Source organism: Macrosteles quadrilineatus, unplaced genomic scaffold, assembly GCF_028750875.1.
Source record: "Macrosteles quadrilineatus isolate MER2022 unplaced genomic scaffold, UCM_ALF_1.0 Scaffold_1__1_contigs__length_201487025, whole genome shotgun sequence".
NCBI lineage: Eukaryota > Metazoa > Arthropoda > Insecta > Hemiptera > Cicadellidae > Macrosteles > Macrosteles quadrilineatus.
Window position 1 is genome coordinate 179,487,734 of NW_026542594.1, and position 18,032 is coordinate 179,505,765.

Sequence of the window (18,032 nt, forward strand, 5' to 3'; positions counted from 1 at the left end):
CGGTTACATGGTCAAAACCTAAGCTAAGCTATTCGGTTAAGTAAAGAGAAGAACTAAATGAATTCCTTCTTCAATTTTCATAATCCAGTCCCCAGATCAAGATTAAATATGTCCGAACTAGAGGTGTTTATTAATGTTAATCAAATAATACATAAGTTATAGCCTACTTAAATTAACATAATTACCTTTCTAAGTGTGGGTTGTGAGGGTAATATTTACATTAAAATGGCATATAATCAATCAATAAAATGTGAATTGTGCTATTAACTTCGATTTTACAGTGTTAACATTGTTAGTGCAGATTCAATGTTCCTAATAAAACATAAAAAAAAACTTCAAAAAAATCGTAGTAAATTCAGTTTTTGTGACAGCAGAAAAATTGCACCATTATTTTCAGGTAAAAATCTAGTTTCTAATGATATATAACTTACTATGGAACGCTTGGTCACCCTCATCTAAATAATTACCGAAAATGGTCATGGTGAATAAACTACAAGTGAATGAGGGTAAGGGTAAGACCAGAGCCTTTATTTGTCCACTTAGGATTCACAGATACAGACAAAGGTATGCTGTAGTTTTAAAGAGTTCTCTACTTTTAAGAGGAAATTAGAAATTTCATTTGCACTGTTCAATCTTAACACATCTTTCTAGTGCACTGAGCTAAAATTATAACTGGAGGTAGCACTGCCATGACAGAAGTCTGTCAAAAGCGAGTCGCTGATTTTGTTAGGTTGGTATAGCAGTAAGTTTTCTTACCATAGCAATAACATGGCTTCTTATAACTAGGTTGTATAGCAGTGAGTTTTTTTGTCATAGCAATAACATGGCTTCTTACGGACACCCACCTCACGCAAACATGGCGGCTGGCGACACGCATCTTTGACATTCAGTGCTACCTCCAGTTAGAATTATAGCTCAGTGTTCTAGTGTTGTGAGGCAATCTGAATCTGAACAAAGAGTACTGCAGCCATGATGGCGTGTCAGGCCATCCTTTTACAGCTGGGTTGGGAGATAAGATGGAGATAAACCATTTCACTCGGTTGTTTGTGCCAACAGATACGGAAGTCAACCCCCGCCTACCTGGAGATACCATGGATTAGTATCCATATAACAAATTTCATCAAAATCGGACCACAGTTGTGTACCTCTGTACACCACATACACACAGACATAACTTCGAAAACCACTTTTTTGGGTTCAGGGAAGGGGCAAAATAGATATATCCTCTCAAACTCGAAAATTTAAATTTAAAAAATACTTTCTCCATATACTATGGTGTAGGGGAGAAAGTAAAAATGTGCAAAACAGTTTATGGAAAATAGCATATAAAGATTGATTTTTAAACACGTAGATCATTGGAAACAAGGTATCATTCCTATAAATTACATAAATTATACACATTGACTATAAATTATAGAAAGTCAACAATTTTCATCACTTTAAATACATACAAAGTCAATAGTATCATTTCACTACTAAGAAACTAACTTATCTCACTGAGCTAAAATTATAACTGGAGGTAGCACTGAATGTCAAAGATGCGTGTCGCCAGCCGCCATGTTTGCGTGAGTCTGGTGTCATAAGAAGCCATATTATTGCTATAACTATTATTATACTTGGCTTAAAATACCTACTTTGTATGGTCGCCATTTCAAAGAAAATTATTAAAGTATTAAAAGTATTCAATTATGACAAAAATACTCACTGTTATACCAACCTAGTTATAAGAAGCCATGTTATTGCTATGGTAAGAAAACTTACTGCTATACCAACCTAACAAAATCAGCGACACGCTTTTGACAGACTTCTGCCATGGCAGTGCTACCTCCAGTTAGAATTATAGCTCAGTGACTTATCTATTTTAGTTTTTACATTGGCAAGCTTGGTTGTCGCTAGCAGACTAGCAGAAGCATAGCAGACTGGATGGTCAGGTCACTTTTTGTCACAGTTTACTTTTAATGACATTTCATCGACTGCTCTGCTCAGTGCTCAGTGCTCACTTGTTAGCTTTTCTATTAGTTCACGTTGTTATTTTCTTTCACTCCAGAACAAAATAACTCTGAAAATGAAAAATTAGTTAATAATTGTCAATTAAATACATAAATTTTAAATAACAAACAAACCAGTACCGGTAAGTAAACAAAATCTTATTTTAAATTAGGCCTATAAGGTTATGTTCTGTTTGTGCTTTTGTTGTGTGATTTACATAATTATTTCTATAATTAAAAAAATTCTTAACAAAACTTTATGGTTTTATTCTTATTTATTAAGAGGTAGGAAAAGCGGTAGGTGTATGGCTATTACAGAGCCATACTCCTACTGGACCAAACTGTAGTTTGGTTGGTTAGGTTAGGTTATGATAAATTAATTTTATAATAGATTAATTTAAAAAAAACTATTATTAATCAATATTTCAATTCGATAGTTCCAATCGATATTAGCGTAGCCCAGTTAAGAAACTGTACCCTCACACTCCGTCTGGGCTCTATCAACTACGTTAAGCCATCGATTGACTCACCTAAGCATGCACAGGCCTAAACTTAACATAGGGCTGTGGGGTTACTTAAGTTATTACAGTTCTTTCTTGTTTTAATCCTTTTTCTATTTTTTGCTTGTATCTTTGCCAGTGGCAGTTTTTAGTTTTAACGCTTTTAAGGGAAAGCAGTCCAAACCCATAAAAGTTTTGTGGGGAATTGAACACGTCCCTCCTGTATCGAGGTCCAATACGCTAACCACAATCCTTGACTCTTAGAAATTTAAAACTGGTTTTTAACAGTCCTACAGTTAAGAAGGCTATAGGCTAAACAAAATCAATTCCTATGACTGATTGATTGAAGTTGAGCTTATTTTAAGTTAACTTAATCTTGAGTTTAACTGTAAGTTTTTTCAGTTCTTCAAGGGTATACGCCTAAAATTATATTTGCTCCAACCTAACAAACATAGGCCTACATATGCTCTTTCTACAAGGAGCACTGCCGCCCTATATTCATCCGACATAGGGTGCTCACTGTATTCAGCCAGTATATCCTCGACATCCTTGTACTTCTCAAGGACAAGGTGGGACTCTTTGGCAGGAGGGAGGAGGTCCACACCCACAATACCCGCAGAGCCCTAGACCTCGACATGCCTCGGTGACGACTTGCACAGACGATGAGGAGTTACCCGCATTCGGCAATTAGGGTTTTCAACACCTTGCCCAAGCGAGTGCGTGACATGGACCTGCCAGACTTTAAGAGTGCGATTTGCGATGGACTGCTGAATAGGCCATTGTACGCCTTGCAAGAGTTGGACAACAAACCCCTTTTTGTAACGTGACACATCCGCCACGAAAAGTATATATAGATATTTTTTATAGTTTTTATAGTGTTTAGTAAATATGTAAATAGAAATAAAACATGACGCAATCTATCCGACATGTCGGTCAACGATGTAGAAGAGAAGTATTCAAGTACAGTAGTCGCAGCTAGTTTGGGCGCGCGGCCGCGCTAGGGTGCGGGGTGTAGAGGGGAGTGTTTATTGCTCATTTCCAAAAACATCTGGCCCACACGGCTCTCTGGGGTTGTTCAGTGCCTCAGCGCTGTCTTCATGGCTTTGGCGTGGAGGACGGTTAGTACACAAGGGTCTGTGCGCCCAGACTAGCTGCGACAACTGTAAGTAAGTAAGTATTCATAACCTAGACCTACTTAAAACTTTAATAAACTTAGGTGTCTAGTATTATTTTATGATAAAAATAAAATTGTCATATTTTAAAGGCCCTTGTTGAGATGAACTATGTGAATGTTATTTTCTTAAATGTTTTGTTACAGGTTCATTATGGGTTTTGTCATCTCAGCAATCCATAAGCTTTCGAAATTGTCGATTTTCTTACTGCTGATTGCTGTGATCCCGGGAATACCTCCTGATGGCGAATTTGAAGCTTACAGGTTCGATAAAAGTTTACCAGGATGAACTTTGAAAAATAAGCTTCTAGTTGAACTCAGCTATGCATGTTACTAACAATCAGATGGTTTTCTTAATTTTTGCTAATTAACACATGCCTGCTACCGCTACCCTTTGAACAATAAAAGGTAACTCTTCTTATCTTTACCTAATGTTTTTTTTTTAGTTGAGGCCCAACCATTGCCTAAAATATAGGCCCATAGGTTAATTTTTATGGTACAGTTCAGGGTTGCCACCTTTGAATAATTTAGTTAAAAATTGGTACCCCCCCCCCTCGCACCAAGATTAACACACACATAAAGAAAGACAACATGAATTTGAATGGTCTGTAATGCTATCTCTTGGCCATTGAACAACACACTAAACTTAGACCTCCTGACCATTGGTCAGACTTGATGGTCTGTGGCAGTAACACTGGTAGCCCCATAGCTTCAGTTTGGTTTGTACACTTTAATTTGGAAGTCATGGTACTGTTTAATGGTGTCATAAGATGGCTCTTGGGGCCTTGAGGATTAAGAGGAGTTAGCTGTGTGGTCTTAAAATGTTGACTGGTAAATCAGTCGACTATAATGTAGGAGACATTGTAGATCAGTTGCATCAGTTAAATAACAATATCTTCAAAGCCTAACCTAACACATGGTCCACCCTTAGGTTAGGTTATAATTATTAGGTGTGGTCGGTATAATAGAAAAGTACCAAGCCTACTTCCGGAAGTTGTCAGCTGGTTGTCATGCTCTCAAAAAACACACTTCTTACTTATACACTTGACTCCTGCTAGTCCAAGTACTGCTAATTAAAAGATCAGCTTAATCTTGAAGAATTTAAAGTTTTTTGTAAATTTGCACTAGGCCTAGTGTAACAAATCTATCTTACATAAATACATTGTTTGTACTGTGCATTCAACTGTTTCGGCCTATTATTGATAAGAAGTAGGCTCTCACACTATTTCTTAGACATTACAGTTCGTTTAGCAAAAATAACGTGGTGGTAGTTCAAAAGAAATATCGATCAGTAGCTCAAAGATGAGTCAACGCTTGCTCTGGCAATCGTCTCTTTATTACACATCTGCCTGCTGTGCGCTTTGTCACAATAGATTTCACTTTTTTCCAATAGGGAAATTTGCTAAAACAGGTGTTTTACAAATGTTATTTGCAGACAATTTTTGACTTAGTTTTTACATAGAGTAAGTATCTGTTATTTAAAAAAAAAGATTAATACAATTTGGGTTACAGCATACCTCCTTCTGTCCCGTTGGAGGGTTCGTTGGCTGTCAATTCACGATTGAATGGAGCCGAAAAATTGTTTGAAGATGTAATCCATGGCCCAGAAGATATACAAGTGCACAACGGAGAAATTTACACAACGCTACATGGCGGCCATGTTGTCAAAATCGTAGGAAACAAAATACAGCCTGTTGCCAAGTTTGGACAAAAATGTGGTAAGATTTAGATTTAACTCTTTATATACAGTAAAATTTCCTTTTGATAAATATTAGTTTCCGTATGGTTCTGCAGTTTAGAATTAGAATCATGATTAATCAGGAGGTTTTCAAGTTTTTGCAAGTAATGTTTCGGTAAAACGGAGATTGTCTCACTGAAATTTGTTTGTAAAAACTATCATAAGTTCTTACGACGTTAGTGAATAATAAACTAATTATGAAACTGAAAGTATAAATGATAGTTTTCCTTCAAAATAATGAATAATAGGGAATAGAAAGAATAACAGCAATCTACTGTTTAATATGAATATTGAATAGCTATGGAAATCATTAACATATCTTGTTTTATTTGAGTGAACGAGACATACTATTACAAATACTAGAAAAATACATAAACAAATAACGTTTTTGGCCCGAAAAAAAAATTTAACATTGCTTAAACGGAACTGCCAAAACATATGTTCAATGCTATTAGTATAGGATTCGGACTACAATTGTTTCATTTGTTTATCTTTATGATCCTTACTTTAATACCGGTATTTTTCTAGTATTTGTGCATACTATATAACTGAATTACTAAGTAAATAAATGTAAGTTACTAATTAATCTTTAAATACAACATAGTTATAAATATAAGATGTCCAACTGCTAAAATTACATGGCGACATTGATTTTTAACTTTTAACTTTTTAACTAGGCCTAAGTAACTTATCTGCTTGCTACAGATTTCTGTTTAAAAGAGTTTCTCAAAATGAAAGTATTATAAAGAATATTCAAACTGACAATAAAGTAATAAGTAAGTTTATGTTCTGATGTAAAACATTTATTCAGTTTAGTCTGAATCACCTTGATAACGAATAATCAAAGCTCAAAGTTTCAATGTCAAATAAAATTATGATGACCTAATCATTAGATAACCTAATAGGATCCGAGATTAGGTCTTTTCTTGTCTTGTAGACATCTCGTCTTGTAATGTAATCTGAAGACTGTTTGAATGTGTTTTAATCGATAAAGTGAAGTTTGGTGAGTCAGTGGCTCAGTCTGTAGGGCCACGGACTTTGGGCCCAAGGCAGCGATGTCTTGGGTTCGGATCCTGGTCACTGCTACTACTTTTTATCAGTACAGTTCACCCTTGTACTGTACCGGCTCTCTCCTTGTTATGCTGGATATGTTCCATGCACTGGCCTCAGTGGCCCATGTAGACAGGCGAATGCAAGGTAAAAGGAGGTGCCAACCTCTTTAAAGAAAAGTAGTAGGATTTTTCTATCTCATTTTAGGGTAAATTTTACATTACATGCTTTACAATTAAATAAATGTCTAACTGGTAAATAAGTTTTATACTATGTCTGTCACCATTTGTGCTATTTTAGAATTATTTTTAAGGAAAAGTCCAAATTATATTTTTTTTATCTGTAATTTTTAAACCTCTATGCTTTTTTCAGAGGGTTTCCACGAGGAGGCCAAATGTGGACGCCCACTTGGATTGGCTTTTGACAAAAAGAATCAAATGTACGTGGCTGATGCTTACTATGGTATCTTCCAGGTAGACCTAGCTACAGGTAAGTTTGAGTCATTCATGTTTTTTTTGCCGAAATTTTGGTTATCCGAAATGACCTTACCCTATAACATAGGCTCTACTGTTTTATTGAACGAATATGACTATTATTATTTTCAAATAGTTACTTAAACACTGAGTGTTATTTTATTTTATCGTTGTTATTGTAGTTGTTATCAACCCGTTAAATTGTTCACTACGTATGATGCAGTGTTAAAGTATTACTGCTATATTGATTAATTTCTTGTTGAAGGTAAATCAAAGAACTTGGTGTCAGTGAATGACACGATTGAAGGCAAGAAACCCATGATTCCTAACTCTGTAGCTGTGGACAATACCGGCGCAATATTTTGGACTGACTCTTCCACTTCTCATTACTTACATGACGGTGTATTTCTCGCTCTACTAAACGGCAACGGAAGGTGAGTGGTTTTCAAAAATCTAATTTTGTTTGCACACTTTCTCTGTTTATTACAGTGCCATTTTATATATTTGACTTGACTTGATACTCTAGAAGGGTTTTGGCCTCGTCAACAATTGCTTGCCATTTTTTCCAGTCGCCTCATCTACTTCCGCTCCTTTTCTTGTGATGTCTGTTCTCACGCTATCCCTCCATCTTCTTTTAAGCCTTCCAGGTGCTCTTATTCCGCTCGGCTGCCATTCTCCTACCTTCTCAATAGTGTTCCTGTATCTCTTCTCAAGACATGCCATTTTATATATAATCCAAAAATATAAATTGAGTACCAATGTTAAGGGAAGTAGAATGGGGAAGAACTGTCGATACTGGTTTGTTACTTTTATCCATTGATTTATTGATATCTTGCTTGCAGGATCTATGCAACGATAACAATAAAATAGGGTACATACCTAATCAAAATGGAAATAAATATAAATGAATATATTAATTGACTAATGGCTATAGTTTTGTAAGACAGTTTTTAGTATGACTCATTTCCTTAGATCCTCGAAGGTGATGGGCCTCAACATTATCTGAGGATCTGTGTGGTTTTGTGTAGTGCTTGTGTTTAAATCCTAAGGTTCCTGGTTTAATTCCAAGTGAGATTGTTACCAGACTCAGATACCATATTTGCCATTGGGCTATTAATTAATGATGCTATCTTACAAAAGATCTGATATCAGATAGTAACAAGACCAGGGTAGACCTTTCCTTACAAAAATATGTTAAAAACAACACTAGACTTTTATAGGAATAAATCAAAACTGGTCCCCCGCTTCTACTTCCTAATTAATTCCTTTCTAGAGCTTGTTTTGAGATTGGCAAAAATTGTTTTCCGATCTAACTCATAAAATAATTTCACATTTCAAAAGTGTTTTGTTATGTCCTTAGGCCCTGATTCATGAACAGTTGTTAAAAGTATTCACTCTGATTCTTTTAACTCACATTATATTTTTCAGGCTGCTGAAGTATGACCCGTCATCAAAAACCAACAAAGTTTTGTTGGACAAGTTACATTTTTCAAATGGAGTCGCTCTCTCAGAAGACGGGGCTTTTCTGCTCATCAGCGAAACGTTCAACTTTAGGGTGCTCAAGTTAGTATTAATTTATTTACACGACTTGCAAATTAATTTATTTAAATTTATAAACCCATAGTAAAATTTGGTTTAAATTAACTTTATGCTATATAATATTTAAATACCACCTTCATAGTTTAAAGGCGTTGGGCGAGGCATATTAGTAGCCATTGGTGGTTCTAGGGCCATGTCAAGGGGAGGCTATCGGAGTGTTCCTAACCAGGACGGGGGGGCCCTCCCCAGGAAAATTTCAAATTTTAAAGCCATATTTAAGGCCTAGAACTATGTTCAAAAACCTCCATTACGTTTTTATAATGAAATGTATGTTTGAATTTATAATTCTAGAGTCCAATGAGGGGGCTTTAGCCCCTGTAGCCACCACCCCTTTGAACCGCCACTGTTGGTAGCACAACAGACTGTAATACCAAGGCAGCAATGTTGTGGGTTTTAGGTTCTGGTGCTTCCACTTGAACTTATCACGACAATGATTTTTACTTTCTCCCCCTATACCATAGTATATGGAGAAAGTATTGTTTTTGTCAAAATTTTCGAGTTTGAGTTTTGAGTGGATATATTCGTTTTGGGTCCCCCTGGACCCAAAAAAGTGGTTTTCGAAGTGATGTCTGTGTGTGTGTGTGTGTGTGTCCGTGTGTCTGTGTGTCTGTGTGTCTGGATGTGTACAGAGCTAGAGACTACACCTGTGGTCCGATTTCGATGAAATTTGGTATGTAGGTTCTAATCTATGGTATCTCCAGGCGTTTTTTTTTCATTTTTTTGAAATTTTGATTTTTAATGGGGATTTTTCCATAAAAACCCATAAAAATCCGGAAAAATCAAATCTTCTCAAAAATGGCCCGAACGATTTTGATAAAAATTTAGTATGTTGTAGCCCTTTAAATTCTGAACAAAATGGTACAAATCCCATTTCTGTAAAAATTACGGTTCAAAAGTTATGGTAAATTATGTTATTTTCCCATAAAAACCCATAAAATAACGAAAAATAGGATTTTAGAAAAAAATCCGGTTTTGATTTAACATAGTATGTTATGGTCCTTACAATTTTGAGATTTTTATTTCATTTTTTAGAATTTTTTTATTTTTAGTGGGGATTTTCCCATAAAACCCCATAAAATAACAAAAATTCGGATTTTCCCAAAAAATGGCATGAACTATTTTGATAAAAATGTAGTATGTTATAGTCCTTTATATTCTGAACAAAATTGTACAAATCCCATTTCCGGATATGAGGTTGTTGACAAACTTATGGGATAAAGTATGTGTCAGAATGCTGATACCGTTTATTGTATACTGTTATAGCTCTCCCTTGCTTTGGTTGATATGTTCCTTGCTCAGGCTTTAGGGCTCTGACATGCAAATGAAAAGAAGCTACCAACCTTTGTTTAATAAAAAAACATTCCTGGGTATAGCAGTCGTCAAGACACAATAATTTCCTTCTTCAATTTATAGAACCAATTTAAATATCATTTATTACAACCCCAATACACATTTATACAAACTCAAACACACACACAAATACACAAGAAGAAAGAAGTAAAACTGTTTTGACCATACGAGAGGAAGCAGGCTCCAGTTGTAACAATGGCAAAATGAAGCTTAACTTAAGCTATTTTTTTGGGGGGGAAATTTCAGTTAATTCGGTGTCGGAAGTTATACTTGTAGCTTTGTGCCTATTAACAATTTTCAATATGAGATTTTTTTTTGTTTCCGGTGAAGTATAAAATTTATAATCCAATTTTTTGATTCAAGTTAATTTTTGCTGGTAGTGAGTTAATGTTATAAAAGAGGTCTTGCTTTATCCACCATCTTATGCAGGTGTGTCCTTTGTGTTCTCAAAATTTGTTGCTATTAGATTGTTAAGGACATTTGTTTAGATTTTTGATTTTTGTTTTACTACAAAACAGTTCTCTGTGTGGTTGTTTTAGTGGTTTTCAAGCTTCGACTAGGTTTGTGTAACTGCTATGTTTTTGGAACGTTTGGGGTGCAATGACTTGAAATAAAAACACCATTTGGGGAATTAAATAAAACCCGGCCGACTACATGGTTACGGTTTGCTGGAATCTTGAGGACTGGAGAGCAAGGAAACTTTTGGAACGGCGGTTAAACGTGGAGGGAATAGTGGCGTGATGGGTTGTAGCCAATCCGGGAGCTTTATTGAAATCATACGATATGACGTCACAGTCGCCTGATCGCAGTCAGGACACAAATGCAAAACATATTGCCAACTCTTTATAAAACAAATCTAAATATCGTAACAATGGCAAAATTATGGTACATTATTATTGTATTCACTACAGTTTTCAAGGATGAGATCTAGAATCTGAATCCAAAACTTGAAAACTGATTTTTACCTAATCTTATAGAAAATGTCTGTAATAACTATCATAATTTTTGTATCCCTGACTCCAGTTATTCTAACGTGGCTCAAATGTTTGAAGGTACCACCTGAAGGGACCCAAGGCAGGCCAAAGCGAGGTGTTTGTTGACCGACTGCCAGGTTGTCCCGACAACATTCACAGAGACGGCCGTGGTGGGTTTGTCTTGAGTCTGGTGCTGCCTCGAGACATGGATCATCCCTCCATGGTAGAGCGTCTGGCGCCGTACCCGCTGGTGCGCAAGCTGCTGGCAAGGCTCATGTATCTAGGTCAGCGCGCCGTCTCCCTGCTCAGGGACTTGTATCCCCACGAGGTGCTAAAGAAGACTGCACATCTGGTTGGTTGAGAAATAGTAGTTTTCTTCTTTAACTGTTATTGCAATTTACGAGTTTCTTGTTTCCCTAGCTGATTTTGTGTTTAAAATTGGTATTTTAATTCTTTGAGGAGAACACGTTAAACCTTGATGTTTTTACTATCTAACTTTGACCATTTGTTAAATAGCATTAATTAATTGATAGGCTAAGGACAAAATCTATTTTGTTTTGAATGGAATTTTGGGTCATCCTGTTACTAATTGGCCAGAGAGCCAAAGAGTTATGAGGGTCTGTGCACTGAAAACATTGTATTTTAGTATTTTAGTTGTGATTTTTTAGACAAGGTTTAATATTTGACCGCCTTTGTTTGGTTTACAAGCATTTTTTAAATTACTAGCACAAAAACAACACCTAAACGTTTGGTTTTGGGAGGGGGGGGGGGGGGTAGTTGTTATGTACCCCCATTATTACTTTTTAGATGGACAATTTATTTCTTTTGTGTTGATTTGTCGAGCCACATGACATTTTTTTTTAGTTTGACAATCTTTTTGCATTATTACTTATATTAGGCTAGAATATTGATTATTTAAGCAATCATCAATAATTTTATTTTTATTTACATTTTAAGTATTTTTAAGATCATATATATTTCCCACGATGTCGAAAACACCATTATCTTATTTCGATATTTGGGAAAAATTTAGAGCATCTTCTGTGCTCACAAAGACATCATTATTGTCTCCAGTGATCCCCGTGACATTTTTTTCACATCAAAACACTGTTTTTGTCAAACTGTGAAGTGTTGTTTGACAAACATTGTGTTTTATTGTGAGAGCATATTAACTACACGTTGTGCGGTAATTGAGAAGGAAATTGTTGTAATACTGTACATAAATACATCATAACAAATAATAATTATTTTGATAAAATCAATAAAACCTACAACCGGCCCATCCAACTCCAACCAAACTCCTTTCATACATTTGTAAGGATGTACTATGATTATAAATTTTTACAACAATACCTGATAGAACTAAACAGTTTTGTAAAGAGTTAACGGATAAATGAACAATATTTTCTAGATTGGACATTTTGAGTCGTTACCGTCGCCCAGTGTTAAGCGTACGACCGTCCTGCTATTGACCAAGGAAGGCAAGATCAGCCGTAGCTTGCACGCCACTGACGGACTGCTAGGAGTCTCGGACTTTGTGGAGCACGACGGACACTACTACCTCGGCTCACCGTTTAACACTTATGTGGCTAGGGTCAAAGCCACATGAGGTACTTACAGTATGCATTTGATCAATGCAAATTAGACAATCATTTTGATTTTACATACTTGGTGTTTTGATGAGAGAAATGTTGTTTCATTACCATTATTCTTTAAGTTGATTCTAGTGGTATTTTTAAAATAGAGGCAATGTGCAGTGTACTCAAATAACACTTGGGAAAGAGTTCCAAACCCATATGTGTTGTGGATGTGCCGGGAATTAAACCGTCCCTTACGTAACGAAATCAGAGACTCTTAACCACAAGTTAGTTCATAAGCTTGCCTTGTAAATCCTCGAGCTGAGTAGATATATATTTTTAAGACAATGATGTTGTTTTATTTACATGAAAATAAGAGTTAAAATTTAGTAAACTGTGGGAAACAAAAAGTATCAATCCTATGCATGTGTGCGTTTGTGTTGAAAAAACTAGTAATCCAAACAATCTTGTAAAACTGAATATAACCTAGCCATAATAAACCTAACAATGGAGAATGGTTTCAAAGATACCTTACAGGCAGGAGTCAGTTTGTAGAACTAAGGCACAGAGATAACAGCCAAATAAGAAAAGCAAGGTCAAGTTTTCAACCAATAAATTGTGGAGTTCCCCAAGGGTCTGTTATGGGTCCGGTACTATTTATTCTTTTTACCAACGATTTGCCGCAACAAATAGGAGACGACTGCCTTACTCTTATGTACGCTGATGGTGATGGTACGCCAACACAACCTTAGTGTTTAATGAACCACGAGCTAAAAATCTAGAAGTAAAATCCTATGTGTCACTCAGTATGGCCTACCAATACTGCTACAACAATGATTTCGCAGTAAACATGTCTAAAACAACTCAAATAGCTTTTGGCCGTAAATCTCATGAAGTGCCACGACTTCCAGATGTAGAAGTGGAAGATGAAGCTAAGTTTTTGGTCATGACACTCGACAAGAATTTAACCTGGACCCCTCATGTGGACAATATTTGTAAAAAATTAAGTTCAAGCATCTATGCTCTTAAACATATAAAAAATGCAACAGATGACATCATAACAAAAGTAGCATACTTTGCACTTTTTGAGTCGCACATTAGATATGGACTTGTAGCATGGGGTGGAACCTCTGCCACTAACATGCAAAGAGTTCTCACAAAACAAAAAAAGGCAGTCAGAATAACTGCAGGACTCCACAGACTCGACAGCTGCAGGGAAGCATTCAGGTCACTCAAAGTACCCTTGTAGCACTCTACATCCAGGAAGTTGTGTTATTTGCAGTAAGAAATAACCTTACAAGGCGTGGCAAAATGCACCAACACAACCTGAGAAACACCATGCAGTACAACCTTCCACAACATCGGACGGCACAGTTTGAAAAGAAACCTTCATACGCAGGAATGAAAATCTACAACAAGCTACCACCAGATCTAAGAAGCAAGACAGAAGATGAGCTCAAACCAGCTTTGCATCAATGGCTCATTAATCGACCTTTTTACTCTTTAAAAGAATACTACCAACAGATCTTTGACCAAACAACACATCAACCACATATTTAGAAAAAATTGTAAATTGACGCTACTACTATTCTTAATGAATTTGTAAATAAAGATTAATTGTCTATTGTCTAACCTACCCAATGCAAACAAATTTAGTTAGGTTACGTTTAGTTAGGTGAGGCTACGGTAAGCAGCATTGGGTTACCTAACCAAATCCTTACCGCACAATTTTTATTTCAGCTGCGGTTTTTCGATACAGACAAAAACTTTCCACTACTATACTCTATCCACTACACCACGAACACCGATGACTGCTCTTCGTATAGTTGTGGTAATGGTGTTCCCTCAAGAGAAGACAATGGCGTCACACAAACTCATTTTGCTCTCATTTTGTCCGTATCGAAAAATTGCCGCTGAAATAAAAATTGTGCATCCTTGCCTAATTTTTTAAAAGGAAACTGGAAATCATGTTCTTAAATGTTTGTTACAAAGTTGATCTACACGGTGGACTCCAGGCCCAGATAAGAGCCATGGCTTGTTAGAAATTATTATTTAAATTAGTAAATCAGTAATTGTTGCATTTATGACTGCTTTAATGTGTGTTTCGTTTCAATACTGGTAATTTCAGCATCGTATTTAAGAATGTTTTTGAGGTTTTAGTGAGAGATCAATTTCATGGGTTTTGTAAAGTTTTTAGTCGAGTTGAGTCAAGAGTGGGATGAATACTATTTTAAGCTAAAACCTAATTAGCCTATTTTTAGTTTAAGCTTAAAGAATAGATTTTGTAAATAATTCATGTTTATAACTATTAAACAAACTGCATTGACCAAATTTCTTTTTTTTTCAGGTACAGTTCATTACAATCAAGAAGTACCAGAGACTGAATATTTTTGACTTAACATTCCATTTAAAAATAATTTTTGGATCTCTAATAATTTATTTACGGTTAAAAAATATTTATTTTTGTTGGTGGTTTTCAATAAAATTGTTATAAACATTTAATTTACTTTATTTATGTTCCATGTTTTACTTCATCTATGTAACCATATTTTCAGCAATCTAAAAAAAATGTTTATGATTAACTGAAGAAAAAATACACTAAAAATTTTGTTCTATGATTTGAGGAATAGTATATTTCATTACTAGTATCAAAAGTAGCATTTCCCGGTGCACGCTTATTTTTACAATCTAATTTTTTCATAACTTGTTTTTATTCAAAGGTTTCATTAAAACAACACTAAGAACCTTTACACGCACCTTGGTATGTCTCAAATAAAGTTATACTCATACAACAAGAAACAAAATTACCTTCCATCAGGGAAAAGAAATAAAAAAGTAAAAAAATTATAAAACCATCCATATTTTTGGATGTAAACCTTCATACCATCAAAGCAGATCAAAGCAACTATCAAATTTACAAAATTAATATTTCTTATTCACAGCTGTTTTTTCCAGATTTAATCTGTTAAACAAAACCTGAATAATAGATTAGGCATTAAATTTTACATGTGATGCATGTTCATATTCTTACATCCAATCAAATGTTTTTATTGTTGCTAAACATGCTTCATAGTTACATTGGAATCCTGCCCTTTACTTTTATTTACAAACAATGTAGTTTTGCTTTTCAAAATAGTATGTTTAAATTAGGTTAGTTTTAAATCACCTTTGATATTACTAGTTGCTTTGCTACTAGAGTATTAAAATGAAGTAAATAAATGAATCTGAGAGCTCAATGGGGAAAAGTTGTATGAAATGGTGAAGCAAAGCAACATCAAAAAGAAAATAGCCTCATTTCTATGTATTGTGCTTACTACAGTGTTGAAATATTGTTTACATTTTCTTGATTTTATTTCAAACCAAATAAAAACCATTGTGAATCAACAGCCAAGTTACAAAGACATTACGACTCAGACAGAAAATTCACAAGAGTTAATGGATTTGATAACTCACCATTTTGGTGCCATCCATGAAGAAAATTACATAAAGAATATATTGTATAGAAACCAATGGAATAAAATGAATAGTGAGTTAGACTTTATTAAGGAACAGTTAAGTTTGCAGTGCGATAGTTTAAACTCGTTAAGAAGTGAGCTAAATAATGTGGTGACAAGTATTAAAGATTTATCGCTAGTGTTTTCGAACAATGCCAAATCTATTCCGTCGGTTCCGGTCTCGGGAGGAAAGAATTTCATTCCTACACCGCCACCTCTACCACCTCCTGGTTTTATCTCTTCCAATAGTTCTTGTGTAAGAATAGGAAAGTCTTCAAAGAAGGCAATTTTTGATAAAAACTCTCCACCTCGTCCGATTATTACTGTCGAAAATTTAAAAGGAGTAAAACTAAAAAAAGTTCCACTGCCAGAAAAATCAAAAGATGCGGAAGCCAAGGAAGTGTTTCCGATCCAAGTAAAAAAACTCAGACAACTTAATAGTACAAGGCCTAAAACTGGAGAAAAGTGTAAAAAACAAAAAAACAATTTAACAATCGGTCCCCGGCGCCCTTTGACCTCAGATACTTAAGTTAATATTGATAAAAGAATAAATTCTAGATATCTATAGAAAAAATTCTGTTTCGCCTCGCTTGAAGATTGTAATGAACCATCAGAACTCAAGTTAAGTAGGGTAGTTGTAGTTGTAGACTTTAACTAAATCTTTGGGCTGTGTACTCTCACTGTGGAAAGAAGATTGTTGTCGAACGAATTAAAGTTTCAACTTGTAAGTCTAATACCTACTAAGCATTTCTTAAACAATTTTCCCAAACTTTCAATTTTCAAAATGTTGTCATTAGTCAATGGTATGGATTAATAAAAAAATGAATAAAGACGCATTTGGTAATTTGTGATAATCTACAAATTTATTGGTTAATCAGTGAATTTACTTAATATTCTATGCATTGAGTCAACACCTTGTCAATCTTGTCATACAGCCTGTTTTATATAATTCTATTCTGTGTAGCTTACTATAAGCCAATTTCCATTGGATTTTAGCTACGGGATGATTGAATATATAACGTATGAATGCAAAGGCCTAATGGTGAGCATTTTGAGTTTTTGTTGACTAACCGACTGTACTTATAACAATTCCAATTAAAAAGTCAAATGCTTTCCTCCAGGAGAAAGAAAATATTGTACAATATTTTTGCTTTATTCGTCTTTTCTTTTACAGAAGACTTCCTCTCATTTGAACACTTGTTTGAATTTAAAATGTCTGAACCATAAGAAATTGAAAATTAAAATAGAAAACTGCTTTTAATATCTGCACTATACTAATACAGCAATAATATTTATTCATTCCAAACAGTGAGTGATATACTGAAAGTTTCTAAATTTTTTTGTTTTCTTTACCAAAATAAAAGATGTGTTTGCGTTAGGGGTGTGCGAAGCAGCAAAAAATTTTCGATTCGAAGCAACGATTCGATTCAAAAGATTTTCGATTCGATTCGATGCAACTCGATTCGAAGCAATACGGTATTTTTCTATTCATAATTGTCAATTGAGTGGATTAACAATAATTAAAATTTATCTCATTTGTGTAATACAAATTTTTGTTGATGTGGTATTAGGCCTATTCATACTTACATATGAATTTTAGGTGAAAAAATATTTATTTTCAATCATATGTATTAGAATAACTGCTGGAAATACCAGTGAGCTGCTTTACTTGCCTATTTCATAATTTTTACTTGGAATTGGCTCAACTGCAAGAAAGAAGAAAATATTTTTTTTATCAAGACACTCATTCTCATTTTAATAACTGTTTAAATAACTAAATAGGTACCGGTAGCTAAATTACAACAAATTTGAATGGAACTTAATATAAAAAGACCATTAAGAAATAAATTTACATATCACAAGTTTAGGGCCTGTGGACCGGCTTCAGGACTGCAAGCAAGAAGAAAATAAAAATAATATGTTTCCACCATGCAACATGTATCATTCATTCCCTGCCTCCTAACCTCCTTAGTATAATAACCTCACACTTACATTATTTGTTACATCATCATAAATAAAGAATTATTATTGGCATCAGTAGGCCTACAGCTTTACATAGGCATTATTTTTATAGGGCCTAAAATAGTAATAGGCTAGAAGCAACATGTCAAGTAGAGA

The 18,032-nt window shown here is 34.9% G+C and overlaps 1 protein-coding gene across 2 annotated transcripts; it reads left to right on the top strand.

Moving 5' to 3' along the window:
* The first annotated feature begins 1,981 nt into the window (after positions 1 to 1,981).
* LOC128990848 (adipocyte plasma membrane-associated protein Hemomucin-like) lies at positions 1,982 to 14,917 on the top strand. Of its 2 annotated transcripts, XM_054413466.1 has the most exons (9): positions 1,982 to 2,131; positions 3,807 to 3,923; positions 5,172 to 5,377; positions 6,820 to 6,936; positions 7,186 to 7,354; positions 8,349 to 8,483; positions 10,922 to 11,195; positions 12,255 to 12,453; positions 14,768 to 14,917. In XM_054413466.1, exons 2-8 carry the CDS (start codon positions 3,814 to 3,816, stop codon positions 12,450 to 12,452), a joined length of 1,209 nt encoding a protein of 402 aa, XP_054269441.1. In that variant the 5' UTR covers positions 1,982 to 2,131; positions 3,807 to 3,813; the 3' UTR covers position 12,453; positions 14,768 to 14,917. The 2 variants fall into 2 exon arrangements, with proteins under 2 accessions (XP_054269441.1, XP_054269449.1); XM_054413474.1 differs by lacking the exons at positions 1,982 to 2,131; positions 3,807 to 3,923; positions 5,172 to 5,377 and adding an exon at positions 6,463 to 6,594.
* Positions 14,918 to 18,032: the final 3,115 nt, after the last annotated feature.